The sequence below is a fragment of the Capricornis sumatraensis genome, chromosome 8, assembly GCF_032405125.1.
Source record: "Capricornis sumatraensis isolate serow.1 chromosome 8, serow.2, whole genome shotgun sequence".
NCBI lineage: Eukaryota > Metazoa > Chordata > Mammalia > Artiodactyla > Bovidae > Capricornis > Capricornis sumatraensis.
In genome coordinates, this window is record NC_091076.1 from 78,216,027 (window position 1) to 78,233,986 (window position 17,960).

General features: G+C 43.6%; 1 protein-coding gene across 1 annotated transcript; it reads left to right on the forward strand.

The window, feature by feature from the left end:
- The first annotated feature begins 10,076 nt into the window (after positions 1 to 10,076).
- On the forward strand, positions 10,077 to 15,941 carry ODF4 (outer dense fiber of sperm tails 4). Its single transcript, XM_068977451.1, has 5 exons — positions 10,077 to 10,525; positions 13,936 to 14,105; positions 14,437 to 14,571; positions 14,765 to 15,000; positions 15,930 to 15,941. Exons 1-5 carry the CDS (start codon positions 10,077 to 10,079, stop codon positions 15,939 to 15,941), a joined length of 1,002 nt encoding a protein of 333 aa, XP_068833552.1.
- Positions 15,942 to 17,960: the final 2,019 nt, after the last annotated feature.

Sequence of the window (17,960 nt, forward strand, 5' to 3'; positions counted from 1 at the left end):
CCTGGAGAATCCCAGGGATGGGGGAGCCTGGTGGGCCACCGTCTATGGGGTCACACAGAGTCAGACACGACTGAAGTGACTTAGCAGTAGCAGCAGCAAGAGTCCATTGCATGGATGCACAGCAATTGTTTACTCATTCCCTAAAGTGAAGCTGTTTGGGTTGTTTCCAGCTTGTTTTTTTTTTGTGCCATGTAGTCTTGTGGGATCTTATTAATAGTTCTGGGAGCAGGGATTGAACCCACATCCCCGGTGTTGGAAGCATGGAGTCTTAACCATCAGGGAAGTTCCTGTTTCCAGTTTTAAATGATTACAAATAAAGTCACTGTTAAGTATTCTTGCACATTGTGTTTGTTTTTTTCTTTTATTTGTGGATACAACTGAGCGACTGAACTGACTGACTGACTGACACCATGCAGCTTGCGGGATCTCAGTTCCCTGAGGGACTTGAACCTAGGCCACAACAATGAGAGTGCCGAATCCTAACCACTAGACTGCCAGAGAACTCCTTCCCGTATAGGTTTTTGGATGCATGTAGATTTCATTTTACTTGGGTGCATACCTAGGGATGGAATTACTAGGTCATATCTCTGCCAACAAAGGTCCGTGTAGTCAAGGCTATGGTCTTCCCAGTGGCCATGTATAATTGTGAGAGCTGGACTGTAAAGAAGGCAGAATATCAAAGAATTGAAGCCTTTGAACTGAGGTGCTGGAGAAGACTCCTGAAAGTACCTTGGATAGCAAGGAGATCAACCTGGAATATTCACTGGAAAGACTAATGCTGAAGCTGAAGCTCTAGTATTTTCATCATCTGATGTGAAAAGAGGACTCATTGGAAAATTCCCTGATGCTAGGAAAGATCGAGGGCAGAAGGAGAAGAGGGCATCAGGATGAGATGACTGGACGGCATCACCAATGCAATGAGCATGAGCCTGGGCGAGCTCCAGAAGATGATGAGGGACAGGGAGGCCTGGTGTGCTGCAGCCCATGGGATCGCAAAGAGTCGGACACGCCTGGGGGACTGAACAACAACAACGATAAGAATGTTAAGTGTTTAATTTAACTTTATTGGAAACCGGCCATCTGTTTTCCAAAGTGTCTGTACACTTTGCATCCCCACCAGCAAAGGATGAGTGCTATGGCTGGTATCCTGCTCTGTGTCTTGGCCACTAACTGGCATCATCAGTTTTGTTGTTTTGTTTTGTGTGACAGTCTATGAGGTATGTAGTGGTATCTTGCGGCTTTTAATCTGCCTTTCCCTAATGACTAATGATGCTGAATATCTTTTCATGTGCTTATTTGTATATCTTCTTTGGTGAAGTGTCTGTTCAAAACTTTAGGCCTTTTACAAACTGAGTAGTTTGTTTTCTTATTATTGTGTTTGGAGAGTTCTTTGTATATTCTCGATATAAGTCCTTTATCAAATATATGATTTGAAAATATTTCCCCCCAGTCTGTGGCTTGTCTTTTCATTCTTCTAAACTGCGTTCTTCCAGGAGCAGAAATTCTTTTCTTTGCAGTCACTTCACTTCTTGCTTTAAGCAGCCTTTTTTCTTCTTACTTCTGTTTAGTTGGTATATAGAAAGCAATGGAATGTCCCACAGAGGCAGAACCAAGCAAGGAGGATACCCACAAGGAAACCTGTCTGCCCATCATTTTCCCATGTGCCCAAAGCCTAGAGGTCAAAGGACATCTGGGGAGGAGAGTGGATCTAGCAACCTAGATCTTCTGGAGTCTAGTTCTTTATTCAGTGTGCTATTCTTAGAAAGGCAGCATGGGCACCACCCCGGGGCTCGTCCAAAGTGTGGGATCTGCATTTTAATGAGATGCCCAGACCAGGAGTACACACATTAGAGTTTGAGGAACATCACCTTCGACAGGCCCACATGAAGGAAGAATGCATATTTCATAGAGACGAAAGGGAGGGACCTTGCAGCACGTGGATTCTGGCCACAGAGATATCCTAGCAAGGCCAGGGGTCTGGGAGCTCATCAAGGAGGAGATTCATGCTAGAGTTTCTATTGGGGTGAGCTGTCCTGGGACGGGACTGTTTCTGAGTGTCACATAGGCAGCAAAGCACATCCACGTGGACAGTCAAGGAGTGACCAATAAGCTTGTGTTCTTGAGTCCATGTTCTAAGCCCAAGTCCATATTCTCCAGGGGCTACTGTCCTAGAAGCATGGGTAAGCACCTGCCCTTACTAATGCAACAGTGGGACTCCTTCCTTTTCAGAAATCTCCCAGTCTCACACTCCATTCCAGCTGCCACTCTGTACTTGTGTGAGCACATGATCATTACTAGTCGACTGCTCAGCTTCTTTCTTTTGGGGAAGTGATCCCTTCTCACACCCATGTAGTTCATGGGCTGTCAATCAAGGCATCCGAGCCAGTCAGATGCTTGGGATTTGGAATCCTACCTAGAAATAGAGAAGGATGGAGGTTCAGGAGGATCTGGGGGACAATGGTGGGTAGAGAGACCAGTTCTTTTTTATTTTTAAAGAAACTTTAATTTTTATTTATTTATTTTGTGTCCTTGGTCATGCACAGATATGGGATCTTGGCTCCCCAATCAAGGATCAAATCTGTGCCTCCTGCTTTGGGAGTGTGGAGTCTTAACCACTGGACCACCAGGCAAGTCCTGAGACACCAGCTCTTGGTAATGATTTGTCCATGCTCCCCTGGTCTCTGTTTAGTTCTAGGCCTGGATTTTCTGCTTTCTTTTTGAGTCTGTGCGTTCTCATTATCACCCAATATATTCCTTTTTGCCTAGCTTAGTCAGTCTGGGTTTGTGCTTGTAACTGAAGAACTCACACTGATACAAAATCTTACGAGATAATCGGTCAGTGCTGCTGCTAGCCCACAAGGGCCCTTTGTGCCTTCAACCTTGTGGTTAACAGGCGGCCCTTCTGAACAGATGTAGGGTTAGTTGGCTTGGCAGGGAGCAGCACTTTTATGTAGATGTAGAACTAAGTGCATCTTCCTCCAGGCCACTGGGGACCCCTTGGTGGGGTGTGGACGATTGAGCAGAATGAAGACTAGAGTTCAGTTCTTCCCCTCTTTGCCATGCGTTCTTGTGCAGTGCCCACCCTGCAACCGTACATGGAGACTCTCTTGTCAGACCCCTCACCCTTCCCTTCGGCTCTTTCTCTTCCTTCTGTCTTTCAGTTTACCTCTTCTAGGCTTTTATTCTGGCAACATCAAGGCTGATAACAGCTATGTTTACTTTCATAGCTGTGGTTGAGTCTTCCGTGCTTTGTCCATCTGTTGATTCTAAAATTGAAACTCAATAAACAGTGTTTACCTTATATATTGTGACTGTATTAATATCTTTCATTGCAGAGCTAGTAATCACTAAGATTACATTTCCTTTCTTGAGGAAATTGTGTTGGACTATTTTTAATTACCTTTTGAAAAACTGTGTTTGATACCTTCACAAGTTTCTATGAAATATACATTCACAGTTATTTGTTGTTATTAAGTCGTGTCTGACTGTACGACCTCATGGACTGCAGCATGTCGGCTTCCCTGTCCCTCACTAACTCCCAGAGTGTGCTCAAATTCATGTCCATTGAATCGGTGATGCCATCCAATCATCTCATCCTCTGTCATCCCCTTCTTCTCCTGCCTTCAATCTTTCTCAGCATCAGAGTCTTTTCCAATGAGTTGGCTCTTCACACCAGGTGGCCAAAGTGTTGGAGCTTCAGCTTTAGCATCAATCCTTCCAGTGAATATTCAAGGTTGATTTCTTTTAGGATTGACTGATTTGATCTCCTTACAGTGCAAGGGACTCTCAAGAGTCTTCTCTAACACCACGGTTCGAAAGCATCAGTTCTTTGGCACTTGGTCAAATGATTCTAATGTAATGAATCACCCAACTCAGGAACCAATAGCCTATTGCCTACTGATGTACATACCAGTGTAACCCTCTCTGTCCCATTTCCCTGCCCCCCCTGAGAAATAGCCACTATTCTACATTTTGTGTTTATCATTCCACTGCTTTTTAAAACATGCCATGCAATCATAATAGAATGTATATTTCAACAATGTTTTGCTTAGTTGTGCTTATTTATAATCTCTATAAAAATGGTATCATATCTGTGGCATAGTTTTCTGGGAGCTATATTTCTCAGGAAACATTGTATTGTTTAGATTCTTCCATATTGTATTGTGCTGCATATGATTTCTCATTCCTAGTAGGGCCAGCCCCTTCCCACAACACTGGTCCCTCCTGGCATAGAACACACTTCACAGTTATTCCTGCCTGTAACTGAGGAAGTTAGGGAATTTGCCCACCAACTCCCTATCTGTCATTAGTTTGCAGGTCAGCCTTCAGACTTGGGTGATACTGACCGTGGTTACTGGTTGGGGTATAGGCTTGGATTACTGTGATATTGAATGGTTTGCCTTGGAAACAAACAGAGATCATTCTGTCGTTTTGAAATTGCATCCAAGTACTGCATTTCGGACTCTCTTGTTGACCATGATGGCTACTCCATTTGTTCTAAGGGATTCCTGTCCACAGTAGTAGATATAATGGTCATCTGAGTTAAATTCACCCATTCCAGTTCATTTTAGTTCACTGATTCCTAGAATGTCGACGTTCACTCTTGTCATCTCCTGTTTGACCACTTCCAATTTGCCTTGATTCATGGACCTGACATGCCAGGTTCCTATGCAATATTGCTCTTTACAGCATCGGACCTTGCTTCTATCACCACAACTGGGTATTGTTTTTGCTTTGGCTCCATCCCTTCATTCTTTCTGGAGTTATTTCTCCACTGATCTCCAGTAGCATATTGGGCACCAACCGACCTGGGGAGTTCCTCTTTCAGTATCCTATCATTTTGCCTTTTCATACTGTTCATAGGGTTCTCAAGGCAAGAATACTGAAGTGGTTTGCCATTCCCTTCTCCAGTGGACCACATTCTGTCAGACCTCTCCACCATGACCCGCCCGTTTTGGGTGGCCCCACGGGCATGGCTTAGTTTCACTGAGTTAGACAAGGCTGTGGTCCTAGTGTGATTAGGTTGACTAGTTTTCTGTGATTATGGTTTCAGTGTGTCTGCCCTCTGATGCCCTCTCGCAACACCTACCATCTTACTTGGGTTTCTCTTACCTTGGACGTAGGGTATCTCTTCACGGCTGCTCCAGCAAAGTACAGCCGCTGCTCCTTACCTTGGACAATATCACAGTAATCCAAGCCTATGCCCCAACCAGTAATGCTGAAGAAGCTGAAGTTGAACGGTTCTATGAAGATCTACAAGACCTTGTAGAACTAACACCCAAAAAAGATGTCCTTTTCATTATAAGGGACTGGAATGAAAAAGTAGAAAGTCAAGAAACACCTGGAGTAAATTTGGCCTTGGAGTACGGAATGAAGCAGGGCACAGGCTAATAGAGTTTTGCCAAGAGAACGCACTGGTCATAGCAAACACCCTCTTCCAACAACACAAGAGAAGACTCTACACATGGACATCACCAGATGGTCAACACCAAAATCAGATTGATTGTATTCTTTATGGCCAAAGATGGAGAAGCTCTACAGAGTCAGCAAAAACAAGACTGGGAGCTGACTGTGGCTCAGATCATGAACTCCTTATTGCCAACTTCAGACTTAAATTGAAGAAAGTAGGGAAAACCACTAGACCATTCAGGTATGACCTAAATCAAATCCCTTATGATTATATAGTGGAAGTGAGAAACAGATTTAAGGGACTAGATCTGATAGATAGAGTGCCTGATGAACTATGGATGGTGGTTCGTGACATTGTACAGGAGACAGGGATCAAGACCATCCCCATGGAAAAGAAATGCAAAACAGCAAAATGGCTGTTTGAGGAGGACTTACAAATAGATGTGAAAAGAACAGAAGCAAAAAGAAAAGGAGAAAAGGAAAGATATAAGCATCTGAATGCAGAGTTCCAAAGAATAGCAAGAAGAGATAAGAAAGCCTTCCTCAGCAATCAATGCAAAGAAATAGAGGAAAACAACAGAATGGGAAAGACTAGAGATCTCTTCAAGAAAATTAGAGACACCAAGGGAACATTTCATGCAAAGATGGGCTCGATAAAGGACAGAAATGGTAGGGCCCTAACAGAAACAGAAGATATTAAGAAGAGGTGGCAAGAATACACAGAAGAATTGTACAAAAAAGATCTTCATGACCCAGATAATCATGATGGTGTAATCACTCACCTAGAGCCAGACATCCTGGAATGTGAAGTCAAGTGGGCCTTAGAAAGCATCACTACGAACAAAGCTAGTGGAGGTGATGGAATTCCAGTTGAGCTATTTCAAATCCTGAAAGATGATGCTGTGAGAGTGCTGCACTCAATATGCCAGCAAATTTGGAAAACTCAGCAGTGGCCACAGGACTGTAAAAGGTCAGTTTTCATTCCAATCCCAAAGAAAGACAATACCAAAGAATGCTCAAAATACCACACAATTGGACTCATCTCACGTGCTAGTAAAGTAATGCTCAAAATTCTCCAAGCCAAGCTTCAGCATATGTGAACTGTGAACTTCCAGATGTTCAAGCTGGTTTTAGAAAAGGCAGAGGAACCAGAGATTAAATTGCCAACATCTGCTGGATCATCAAAAAAGCAATAGAGTTCCAGAAAAACATCTATTTCTGCTTTATTGACTATGCCAAGCTTTTGACTGTGTGGATCACAATAAACTGTGGAAAATTCTGAAAGAGATGGGACTACCAGACCACCTGACCTGCCTCTTGAACAATCTGTATGCAGGTCAGGAGGCAGCAGTTAGAACTGGACATGGAACAACAGACTGGTTCCAAATAGGAAAAGGAGTACGTCAAGGCTATTTATTGTCACCCTGCTTATTTAACTTATATGCAGAGTACATCATGAGAAATGCTGGGCTGGAAGAAGCACAAGCTGGAATCAAGATTCCTGGGAGATATATAAATAACCTCAGATATGCAGATGACACCACCCTTATGGCAGAACGTGAAGAGGAGCTAAAAAGCCTCTTGATGAAAGTGAAAGAGGAGAGTGAGAAAGTTGGCTTAAAGCTCAACATTCAGAAAATGAAGATCGTGGCATCTGGTCCCATCACTTCATGGGAAATAGATGGGGAAACAGCAGAAACAGTGGCAGACTTTATTTTTTTGGGCTCCAAAATCACTGCAGATGGTGACTGCAGCCATGAAATTAAAAGATGGTTACTCCTTGGAAGGAAAGTTATGACCATCTTAGACAGCATATTCAAAAGCAGAGACATTACTTTGCCAACAAAGGTCCGCCTGGTCAAGGCTATGGTTTTTCCAGTGGTCATGTATGGATGTGAGATTTGGACTGTGAAGAAAGCTGAGTGCTGAAGAATTGATGCTTTTGAACTGTGGTGCTGGAGAAGACTCTTGAGAGTCCCTTGGACTGCAAGGAGTTCCAACCAGTCCATCCTAAAGAAGATCGTTCCTGGGTGTTCATTGGAAGGACTGATGCTAAAGCTGAACTCCAATACTTTGGCCACCTCATGTGAAGAGTGGACTCATTGGAAAAGACCCTGATGCTGGGAGTGATTGGGGACAGGAGGAGAAGGGGACAACAGAAGATGAGATGGCTATATGGCATCACTGACTCGATGGATGTGAGTCTGAGTGAACTCCGGGATTTGGTGATGGACAGGGAGGCCTGTCATGCTGCGATTCATGGAGTCGCAAAGAGTCGAACATGACTAAGCGACTGAACTGAACTGAACTGAACTGACCATGATTAATGGGATGGCACTCATCCTTGGCAGGGCCAGAGAATATCTGGGATTGGAATGGAGTGATCTTTGCTCTGGTGGCTAAAGGTGTAAGATGGACTGTGCAGGGTGTAAGGGCCATGTTTCTTACCATGTGGATGAGAGAAAAGGAGGAGGGTGGTTTCCAGAGAAAGAAAAAGATACTCAGGGAGGGACTTCCCTGGTGGCAGAGTGGATAAGAATCCGCCTGCCAGTAGAGGGGACACAGGTTTGATCCCTGGTTCAGGAAGATTCCATGTACTGCAGAGGAGCTAAGCCCATGTGCCACAACTGCTGATGCATCTGTGTGTCTGGAGCCTGTGGTCTGCACAGCAAGACGAGCCACTGCAACAACTGCTCGCCACAACTAGAGAAAGCCCTGGAGCAGCAGTAAAGACCCAGCACAACCAAAAGGAATAAATGCATTAATAAAATAAATGAATACATTTTTTTAAAAAAGATGCTCAAGGAGGAGCAAGACCAGAGTCCAAATTCTGTGATCTGAATATTTGAGTTCCCCAAATTTCTATGTTGGGAAAGTAACCCACAAAGTGAAGGTTTGAGGAGGTGGGAGGCTCCACTTTCATGAATAGGATTAACGTCCTTATAAAAGAGACCCCACACAGGGATCCCTAGCTTCACCTGAGGACACAGCAAGAAGTCTGTGACCTGGAATTGGGCTATCACCCAAATATGCCAATTATGGTTGTATGGCACCATGATCTTGGACTTCCAGCCTCCAAAACTATGAGAAATAAGTTTCTGTTGTTTATAAATTCTACAGTCTATGAAGCCTGGTGTGCTGCAGTCCACAGGGTTGCAAAGAGTCGGACACGACTAAGCGACTAAACAACTCTATGGTATGTTGTTATAGCAGACCGAGTGGATTAAGACACAGAGGAAGAGTCCTCACAGGATTTGAATTCGTGATTCCAATTATTCTGAGTTCCAGCTGTGCACATGATCTCATGATCTATAATTAACTACCCTTTGGCTTAAATTCAGTTCCATTCCATCATTTGCAGTCACCCGTCAGCAAGGATGCCTGCTAAACACCTCTGTGTTTTTGCTCTTTATTCTTAGATTGCTGGTGAGAGTGCAAAACAATGAAAACAATATCAATAATGACGCTGCTTGGGCCTTCCCTGGTGATCCAGAGGCTAAGACTCTGTGCTCCCAATGCAGGGGGCCAGGGTTCAGTCCCTGGTCAGGGAACTTGATCCCACATGCTGCAGCTAAGGCCAGGAACAGCCAAATAAATACATACAATAAATAAATATTTAAAAATAATATCTCCATTTTCTGGGAATTTACTAGGAACAAAAGATTGCTTTTTGTTCATTATCTCATTCAATACTCAAACCAAATCTAGACAAGTATTGTCCCATGTTACAGATGAGTAAACTAAGACACAAAGAAGCTATATGAATCTTCCAGGTTCATAAGGCCATTAAGAGGAAGACCCCTAATTCATCTCTTGTGTTGCTGGATTGAAAGCCTTTGTTCTTAACCATGTGTATCACTCTCTTCACAAAGTGAATCAACTCTGGTGGGATTCAGACTCACAGCCTGAAGTTAAAAGGCTTGTTCCTCACAAGAATTCCAGGGGCTAACTGAGGTCTGGAAGCCACAGTGATCAGGCTGCCTCGGGTGACTCAGATTTATTTTCCTATAGATCAAAAGGCAGCTTAGGAAAATCTCAGACTGTATGACACTCTCATGTCCCCTCTTGGTCCTGTGTCTTTCCCCTCTGGTGCTGAGGAAAAAAAAAAATAAAAGGGAAAAAGTAAAAAGAGGGGAAGGGGTGGGAACTGGACCAGAAGTAAGTAGAGGTGGGGGAAGTAGGGAGAAGGTTGGTGACACCTGTGGGAGGCATATCCAACCATCTCCCTGGGGATAAGCTCCTCCCCTTCTCCTGTTCCATCCGTGAGTACTTGGGGGTGGGGTTAGGGCAGAGGATGTGGGAAAAGCAAAGGAGACCCTCAGCAACCAGGGCTCTTAGAGGAAGGAGGCATCACACGCACAGTCCTGAGTTGAGGCCCCAGAGGAGCAAGGTTTCCAGAAAGAGTTTGAGCTGAAGATGTGAGCCCCTTCTGCCAGTTGATGCCCCCCCTCCCTCCACAAAGGAATATTCCATGGCAGTTAGGGGCCCTCTCCTGCTGAATGGGCTGTTCTTTTCCAGATGCCAGGTGCTGTGGTGGCCACTGCTCTGCCTGATGAAAATATTTAAATGATGAAGGACAACTGACACTGGCAAGGGAAGGGGGAGATGGGGTGGAAGATAGAAGCGGAGTCAGGGAGTACTCAACATGGTGACAGGGAACATTAGGGATGAATTCCCTGAGTCAAGAGAAGAAAGTGATGAACATCAGAAGCCTGGAAAGGGCTGAGAGGGCTGGAAAGCAGGATGGGGTGGCAGTGAGCCCGGGACAAGAGAAAGGGGTGCAGAACTGTGTCTCCACCCATGACAGTAACTGGTCAGTGATTAAGGGCCACGGCGTGAAGCTCCACAGGGTTTCTCCGCTGCTCCTGCAGGACAGGATTACACACAGCTCCCGCTGGATAATGCAGGTGTTGGCCTCAGAGCTCAGCCTGCTCGCCTTCATCCTGCTGGTGGTCATGGTCTTCTCCAAGAAATGGCTGTGCTTCGAGAGGATCCGTTTCTACCAGCACTGGCCCATGAACATCACCACCAAAATCTACACATCAGTTCACATAATGTCCCTGGGGCTCCTGCATATCTACAAATCCAAGAGCTGTTCCAACTCAGAATGGGAAAGGTGAGACCCTTACTCTCTCATCCCACCCCAAGGACTCCAGCTTGCCTTGGCCTTGACTTCTGTACCCCAGTATTCTTGGCCCTTCCCTCTAGTCAGCCCCACTTTTTTTTGACCAGTAAGATGGTTCTATTGGCCCTGAGACCCCCCAGGGATCATTGTTCCTCCTCAGTTGGGCAAACCACTTCTCCTGCCCCAATGGGACGGCTCACAGCCAAGTCTGTCTTTACAGAAATGTTGTGAGGGACTTGGATTCTGGGGGTTTGTGAATCACTCATTAATGACACAGTTCACTATTATCCTGGGAGAAGAGCCCTAGGGGGTTGGGAATTTCCTTCCTCAAGGCTTTTGGACCCAGAGCTTGAGGAGTCCTCAGAATGCTCTCCTGCAGGCCCACGTTCCCACCACTATTCTTCCCCGGCCACAGGCTTTTGCTCTTCTGGGCCAGCTCTGTGTTTCCATCTCTGGTTACCTTGCTCCTTCCTCCTTCCCAGAGTTCTTGCAGCTACTCCATTTCCTATTCTTGTTAATTTCACCTCTGCTGTTCCCTCACCTCCCAGGTTTGGGTCTCCTTTCTCAACATTTGTGGAAAACCAGAACTTTTTTTGAACCCCTGAATTTCACTTCTTGACCTTATTGACTTTTTTTTTTTTAAGTTACACTGCCATAGACAACTTCCCTGGGAGACAGTGCAGGGGTGCAAGTTCCATCCCTGGTCAATGGGAGCTAAGATCCCATATGCCTGGCAGCCAAAAAAACAAAACAGAAAACTGAAGCAATACTGTAACAAATTCAATAAAAGCTTAAAAAAGAAAAAAAAAAAAAAAAAGCTCCACATTAAGAAAAAAAGTTCAGTTCAGTTCAGTTTAGTTCAGTCGCTCAGTCATGTCCGACTCTTTGCAACCCCATGAATCGCAGCACGCCAGGCCTCCCTGTCTATCACCAACTCCCGGAGTTCACTCAGACTCACGTCCATAGAGTCAGTGATGCCATCCAGCCATCTCATCCTCTGTCGTCCGCTTCTCCTCCTGCCTCCAATCCCTCTCAGCATCAGAGTCTTTTCCAATGAGTCAAAAGTTACACAGCCATTATTTACTTTCATTATGAAAGTGGTGGTGCTTTAGTTGCTAAGTTTTGATTAACTCTTGAGACCCCCATGAACTGTAACCCTCCAGGCTTCTCAGTCCAAGGGATTTTCCAGGCAAGAATACTGGGTGGGGTGGGGGGCAGGGGCTGCCATTTCTGTCTCTAGGGGATCTTCCCAGCCTAGGGATTCCCAGACCTGTGTCTCCTTCATTGCAAGCAGTCTCCTGCATTAGCAGGCAGGTTCTTTACCACTGAATCACCAGGGAAGCCCCACCATGAAAGTAAAACATCCTTATTCCAATAAATATGGGGCAACAAAAGCTATCATTATTTGCAACGTTATTCTATTTGCTTAAGTTAATCCCCTATCAACTCTAAGAGCTAGGGAAATTATCCTCATATTACAGATGAGGAAAATGAGACTCAGGTCACCTTGCTCAAGATCATAAACCTATTAGGCTGAACCACAAGACGGGCCAATTTTTGACCTCTTTTCACCTGATCAGATTCATACATAACAACCTAATAATGGCAGGTTTACAATTATAACTCAGATGTGTCTGGCTCAAAAACGTAATCAACTACATGAGTTTTTGCTCTATAGGTTACTCAAAGACAGTCACTACTGGATGTTTATTCAGCACTCAATTTTTTTCCAGGCTTCTTTTTTAAAAAAATTGAACACGTTTTGAATAATTTTTACATAGTTATATTCATTCTTCATAAACTATTTTATATATTTTAGATTATTTTTATTACTTATTTTGTATTATTTAAAAATTTATGAGATATAATAAACACCCCATATTAAGACTATTCAACTTAATAGATTTATTAATTGTGACTTGACTATCTTATTTATCTATTCTTGGCAAATTTATTTCCAATTTCATACTTAAGAAAAAAAGACCAACAAAGCTTACTAATCATGAAGTTTTTCCTGTGTTTAGTATCTCTGGAATAAATTTCCTAAAGTGGGTTTAATGGATCAAAGAGTATAACCATCATAAGGCTTTTAAAAAAAATTTTCCATGTTGCTTTCAAAAAGTGTGAAAACAATTTATGCTTCCACTAACAATGTACGAAGAGGCTGTTTCATTGTAACTTTCTCAGCAATGACTGTTTATTATTTTTTTTAATTTTATTTTATCAAAGTATAATTGATTTAAAATGTTGTGTTAATTTCTGCTCTATAGCAAAGTGATTCAGTTATACACATACATATTTTTTCATATTCTTTTTAAAGTTATGACTGTTAACTTTAAATACATGAATAAAAGTTGCACAATTATTGTTAGAATGCAGAAAGTTTAAGAAAGAAAATAAAAATCACCTAAAATTTCTTCACACAATTACCGTTGACATTGTAATGGATTTACTTCTAGTCTTTTGTGTATCTATATAAAATAAATACAAATAAATATATATATAGCTTTATTTTTGTTTTAACAAATATATATTTTAATTTTTCAAAGTTGTAATCATTTTACATGCTCAGTGTTGTAAACTCCACTTTTCAGTGGTAAGCATATTATTTGTATCATAAAATAATTGTTCTATAAATATCTATGTTAAAAATTGATTACATAATATACGGACACAGTGAAAATTCAAAAAACACAACAGATTAAAGTGAGCCTTCCACCTTCCAAGTTCCCTCCTTAGATTCTATCTGGAGACAATGATCTATCATATCCTGGTTTTTAATGAAAACATAATAATGTAATGTGCAGGTACCTTATAACTTAACAGCTCTCTTGTTAGACATATAAATAATTTTGGAAAGAAGATCTCTGTACATAAATTTTGATGCATATCTTGGATTGTTTCTTTAACATAAATTCCAAGAGGATCTATTGCTGGGGCAAAGGGTCTTAAAAATTTAGATTTTGGTAGCATCTCTGATCACACATCAGAGATCCTGCCTGTGAAAGCACCTGTTTTCTCTAAATCCTTTCTTACACTAGATATGATCAATTTTGTTTTGATATTTGCTAATTTGATAGACCAAAAAAAATCACATTTAATTTGCAGTTTTTATTGTTGAGTTTCATGTTTTTATTGGACATTAGTATTTTTTTTTTGAGAACTGCAGTTCAAGTTGCCTGTCCAGCTTCTCCTCTGAGGCATTTGTTTTCATATGGTTGGAGTTATCACACAATCTCCATATCAAGAATCTTTGCCTATTTAATAAGTGAAAATGATGTTTTATTATTGTCATCTCAAATGTGCATTTGTCTGGTTGTTTCCTTGTATTTGCTCATTCAATTATATTTTGTCTTTTGTGAATCTTTAGTTCATCCTGTTTTCTCATTTTCCCTAGACAGTTTTAAGCTGTGGACAAATCACCCAGCTTTTGGGGTGGCCAAGATTACCTTCTGCCTGGCCTTGGGGCTGGGCATCATCCTCACCATCTGGTTGCACCTGCCATATATACCTGGTCTTCAGAAATTGTCCTATTTCAGCTGGATTGGGACTGTCATGAGCTTCTGTGAAGGTGCCCTCTAGCTCTGGAAAAGGTCCTTAGTTTCTCCTAACCCACATCTTCCTGGCACTTCTTCCTCTTCCTTTTCTGGGGAGTGGGGTTTGGGTTTGTGGGTGGTGGGAGAACAGAACTAGTAGTTGTTGACTGAGAACTGAGTTCCATCGATTCCTGGTCACTGGCAGGGTGGAGGTGGAGAGGTCAATTCCCGTGAACCTCTGGGACCGCGTGCTCTGTGTGTGCTGATGGGGGTTGTGGTTTGTGACTGTAGTTCAGCAGATGAGGAAGAATGCTTTTGGAATTCTCGAGTGAAAATAAGACCCCCTTGCTCCCCTTTGTCTCCTAGCTTTCTTCATTTTCTTCACCCTCATACTGTTCCCTGTTAACGTCTGGCTCTTCGAGTTGAGAAAGAATTTATCAATCCCCCTCTGCTGGAGCTACTTCACTGGTTGGCTGGTGTTTATCCTGTATGTAATCTGTGGTGAGTGACCCAGAGGACCCTGGGAAGCAGGGAACACAGGTGGGTCGGGGCAGAGAAAGTGTGGAGGGAGAGGGCTGTCAATCCCCAGGGATAGGTTCTTAGGGACTTTTCTTCCCCTTGGCCTCACTTTGCTTGCCACTTGTTCCTCCCAATCTCTGACTTTCCTCTCCCCTTTCTCCTTGTCCTTTCCCAGCAGTCCTCTGCTACTTCAACCATGGAAATTTCTGGTGTCTGGTTCTGAGCCATCCCGCCAGCAGCAGTAGCAGTTCCAGCTCCGAACATGAATCTGAATGTGAGCCGGTTACTTCCAGCACAACTGTCACCCAGGAGGAACTCCTGGACCCTGAGCAAAAGAAGGCATCTCTGGCTCCAAGTCCTGTTTATTCCTCTAACGCTGCCTCCTCATCCTTCCCCTCTCCAAACACTGAAGTAGGTTGGTCTTCATCACTGCAAGGAATTAGAGAGGGAGGACTTTAGGCCAGCTCTGCACACCTCGTCCTTGTTCCTGCCTTGCCTACAGCTTAGATGATGTAGAATAAATTGTCTCTTATTTTTCATGTCCAGCAGTTGTTGAGACAAGACAAGAGCTTGAAGAAGGAGAGGAAGGGAAGATGAACAAGTGTGTTTCCCAGTTCTTTCTGCCGAGGGGCCTTTCGGCACACTTTGGTCCTCAAGCCTGCCCATCTCTCCCCCGAGCAAGCACACTTGTATACAGGCAAACACCTCTGGGAGCTAAACTTCTTTCAACTTTGTTACCTCTGCCCTAACATTTGTTATTAGTAGCTGGAGAGTCATCAGGGGAGAGATATCACTATGGAACTTGATGGTTTACTCACAGTGAAGGGTTCAAAAGCAGAATGACCCAAGGGTAAAGAAACAGGTTAAACAAGGAGAGCACAATAGAGGGTATGGTTGTGCCCCCAGCAGCAATCCCACCTGTAGTGTCCAGCTCAGATGACTGAGAACTCAAAAAGCCCTGTGTCTCGGTACCACCAGCATCAACTCAAACTGTACCACCACCACCTTCACCAGCTTCTCCACCACCACCTCCACCACCTGAAACTCCTCCATCACCACCCCTAACTTCGCCCCCCTGACTCTCTGGCTGTTACAGCTTTCTACTCCATCTCCCATGCCCACCACTCTGTAAGAACAGGACTGACACAGAGCAAGAAAGGAAAACAGTAGGATCAGGCCCTGTGGTCAAAAGACAAGTTACACATGCGTGCTATAAACCCAGGCTCACAAAGACACGTGGCCTCTGGTTTAGGTAGTGCTGGCCGAGACTATTGGGATTTGGATATCTTGCACTTTGCTGGCCTTGTATGACTGATCCATATCACGTTATATCCCTCCAGCTAGAGCCCTGATGCCAGTAAGCTGGAGGAGTTCAGGGACAAATTGTGAGTGGATTGGGTATGTTAAAAATATGTATGTGTTTATTATTGAACCATATCATATCCCTGTTTCAGCAGTTAAATATCGACAATTTCATATGATTCAACCTAATATATATGCAATTTTATACGATTCAATCTAATATATATGCCTGATATCCTATTTTATTTGAGCGCTTTTTTTTTTAAAGATTCCTATCTTTACCCTACCTGACTAGCAGCTGTGGAATTTCTAACCTAGCTTCAAGCAAACATTCTGAACAAAGAACCTAACAATTGGGCAGAACAGACATTCCACAAACCCCTACTCAGGGTCCTCCTTATGCTCCTCCCAGGGGTAGCTAGCAAGGGTTTGTGGGAGGATTTATTGAATCAGTCATCCTGGGGAAGGGAAGGGACACAAAACGTAGGTGTGTCATGACCACTGCCTTAGAAATAGATAAAATCTAATTAGAGAAAGTGATTCTGTAATTCTGTAGGAGTCATTCACTCAAGTGCCTACAGAGGCTAGGCAGGTAACCTAAATAAATATGGGGGCCACTATTCCAGTCTATATAATTTTCCTCTTTTGATAAAGACCTGGTATATTATTTATTGCTGGATAACAAATTACCCCCAAATTTAGCCACTTAAAATAATTAATATTTATTATCTCGCATGGTTTGTGGGGTCAAGAATCTGGGAGCAACTTAGCTGAATTGTTCTTGCTCAGGTTCTCTCATGATGTGACAGTCAGGATGTCAGATGAGTCATCTGAAGTCTGCTGATGTCATCTGAAGGCTTGACTGAGGCTGGAGGATCCACTTCTAATATGGTTCACTGGTAGGGCTGCTGGCAGGAAGCCTCAGTTCCTTCCCACAAGGGCTGCTTCAGGGCTAGCTACCCCCACAGAGAGCCACTGAAGAGAGCAACGAGGAGGAAGCTCCAGTGCCTTTTATGACCTAGTGTTGGGAGAAATCCTCCATCACTTCCATCATAGTTCTATTGGTTGGAAGCAAGTCACTAGCTTCACCCCACACTCAAGGGGAGGGGAGTTAAGATCTACCTATTGAGGGAAAGAGTATCAAGAATTTGTGGGGCAACTTCCTTGGTGGTCCAGTAGTTAAGACTCCATGCTTCCCCTGCAGGTGGCACGGGTTAGATCCCTGGTTGGGGAACAAAGATCCCATATGCCACACAGTGTGTCCAGATTAAAAAAAGAGAGAATTTGTGGGTATATTTTAAAGTCACCAGAGTCTGCCTTCAGGTCGTACATTATTTGCATTCCCCCCACAAGCAAAACATGCTCACCTATCCCAAGGCCCCTCAAAGTCTCATCCCATTCCAATATCAATCAGCTGAAACTTTAGAATCTTGCTGTGTTATAAATGATGGAGTTAGGTCCCCCCTGTGAGGTCTTTAAGACCTGTTCCAACTTGGCTGTGGCAATGCCACTTGAGAGGCAAAAGAAATTAGATGCCCCTATGGAACATCCTCTGGTGGTCTAGTGGCTAAGACTCTATGCTCCCAATGCAGGGGGCCTGGGTTCATTCCTTGGGTCAGGGAACTAGATCTCACATGCTGCAACTAAGACCCAGTGCAGCAAAAAAAAGAAAAAAAAAAAACCCAAATATTAAAAAAAAAAGAAAGAAATTAGAGGTCCTAGAAGAGGGGGACATGGCATGACACATGGGAAGAACACCCTGGGAACAGGCTCAAGTGAGCAGATGGACAGCTGAGAGAGAGAGAGTGTGAGGACCTGGGGGAAAATGTCATTATTGGGGTCAGGGTGGAGTCCACGAGCAAAAGGCATGAGGGGATTTACTGGTGCATTTGAGTGTCACTAGGTCACAGAGATGGGGAGGCCCGGAAGAGGAACTTGCGGCAGGAACTAAACCAACCAGACCCCACTGGTACACCTGGTTACCTGGTCACCTGGTGAGGCATCAGGAAAAACAGGAATGTTCAGAATTTTGCAATACATTTGCCTGTTGTTATGGACTGAGTTTTGTT

Coding starts and splice junctions, on each gene's coding strand:
- ODF4 (XM_068977451.1), top strand. CDS start 10,077: ATGAATTCCCTGAGTCAAGAGAAGAAAGTGATGAACATCAGAAGCCTG. Junction 10,526..13,935: donor TCCAACTCAGAATGGGAAAG/GTGAGACCCTTA, acceptor TTCCCTAGACAG/TTTTAAGCTGTGGACAAATC. Junction 14,106..14,436: donor TGTCATGAGCTTCTGTGAAG/GTGCCCTCTAGC, acceptor TTTGTCTCCTAG/CTTTCTTCATTTTCTTCACC.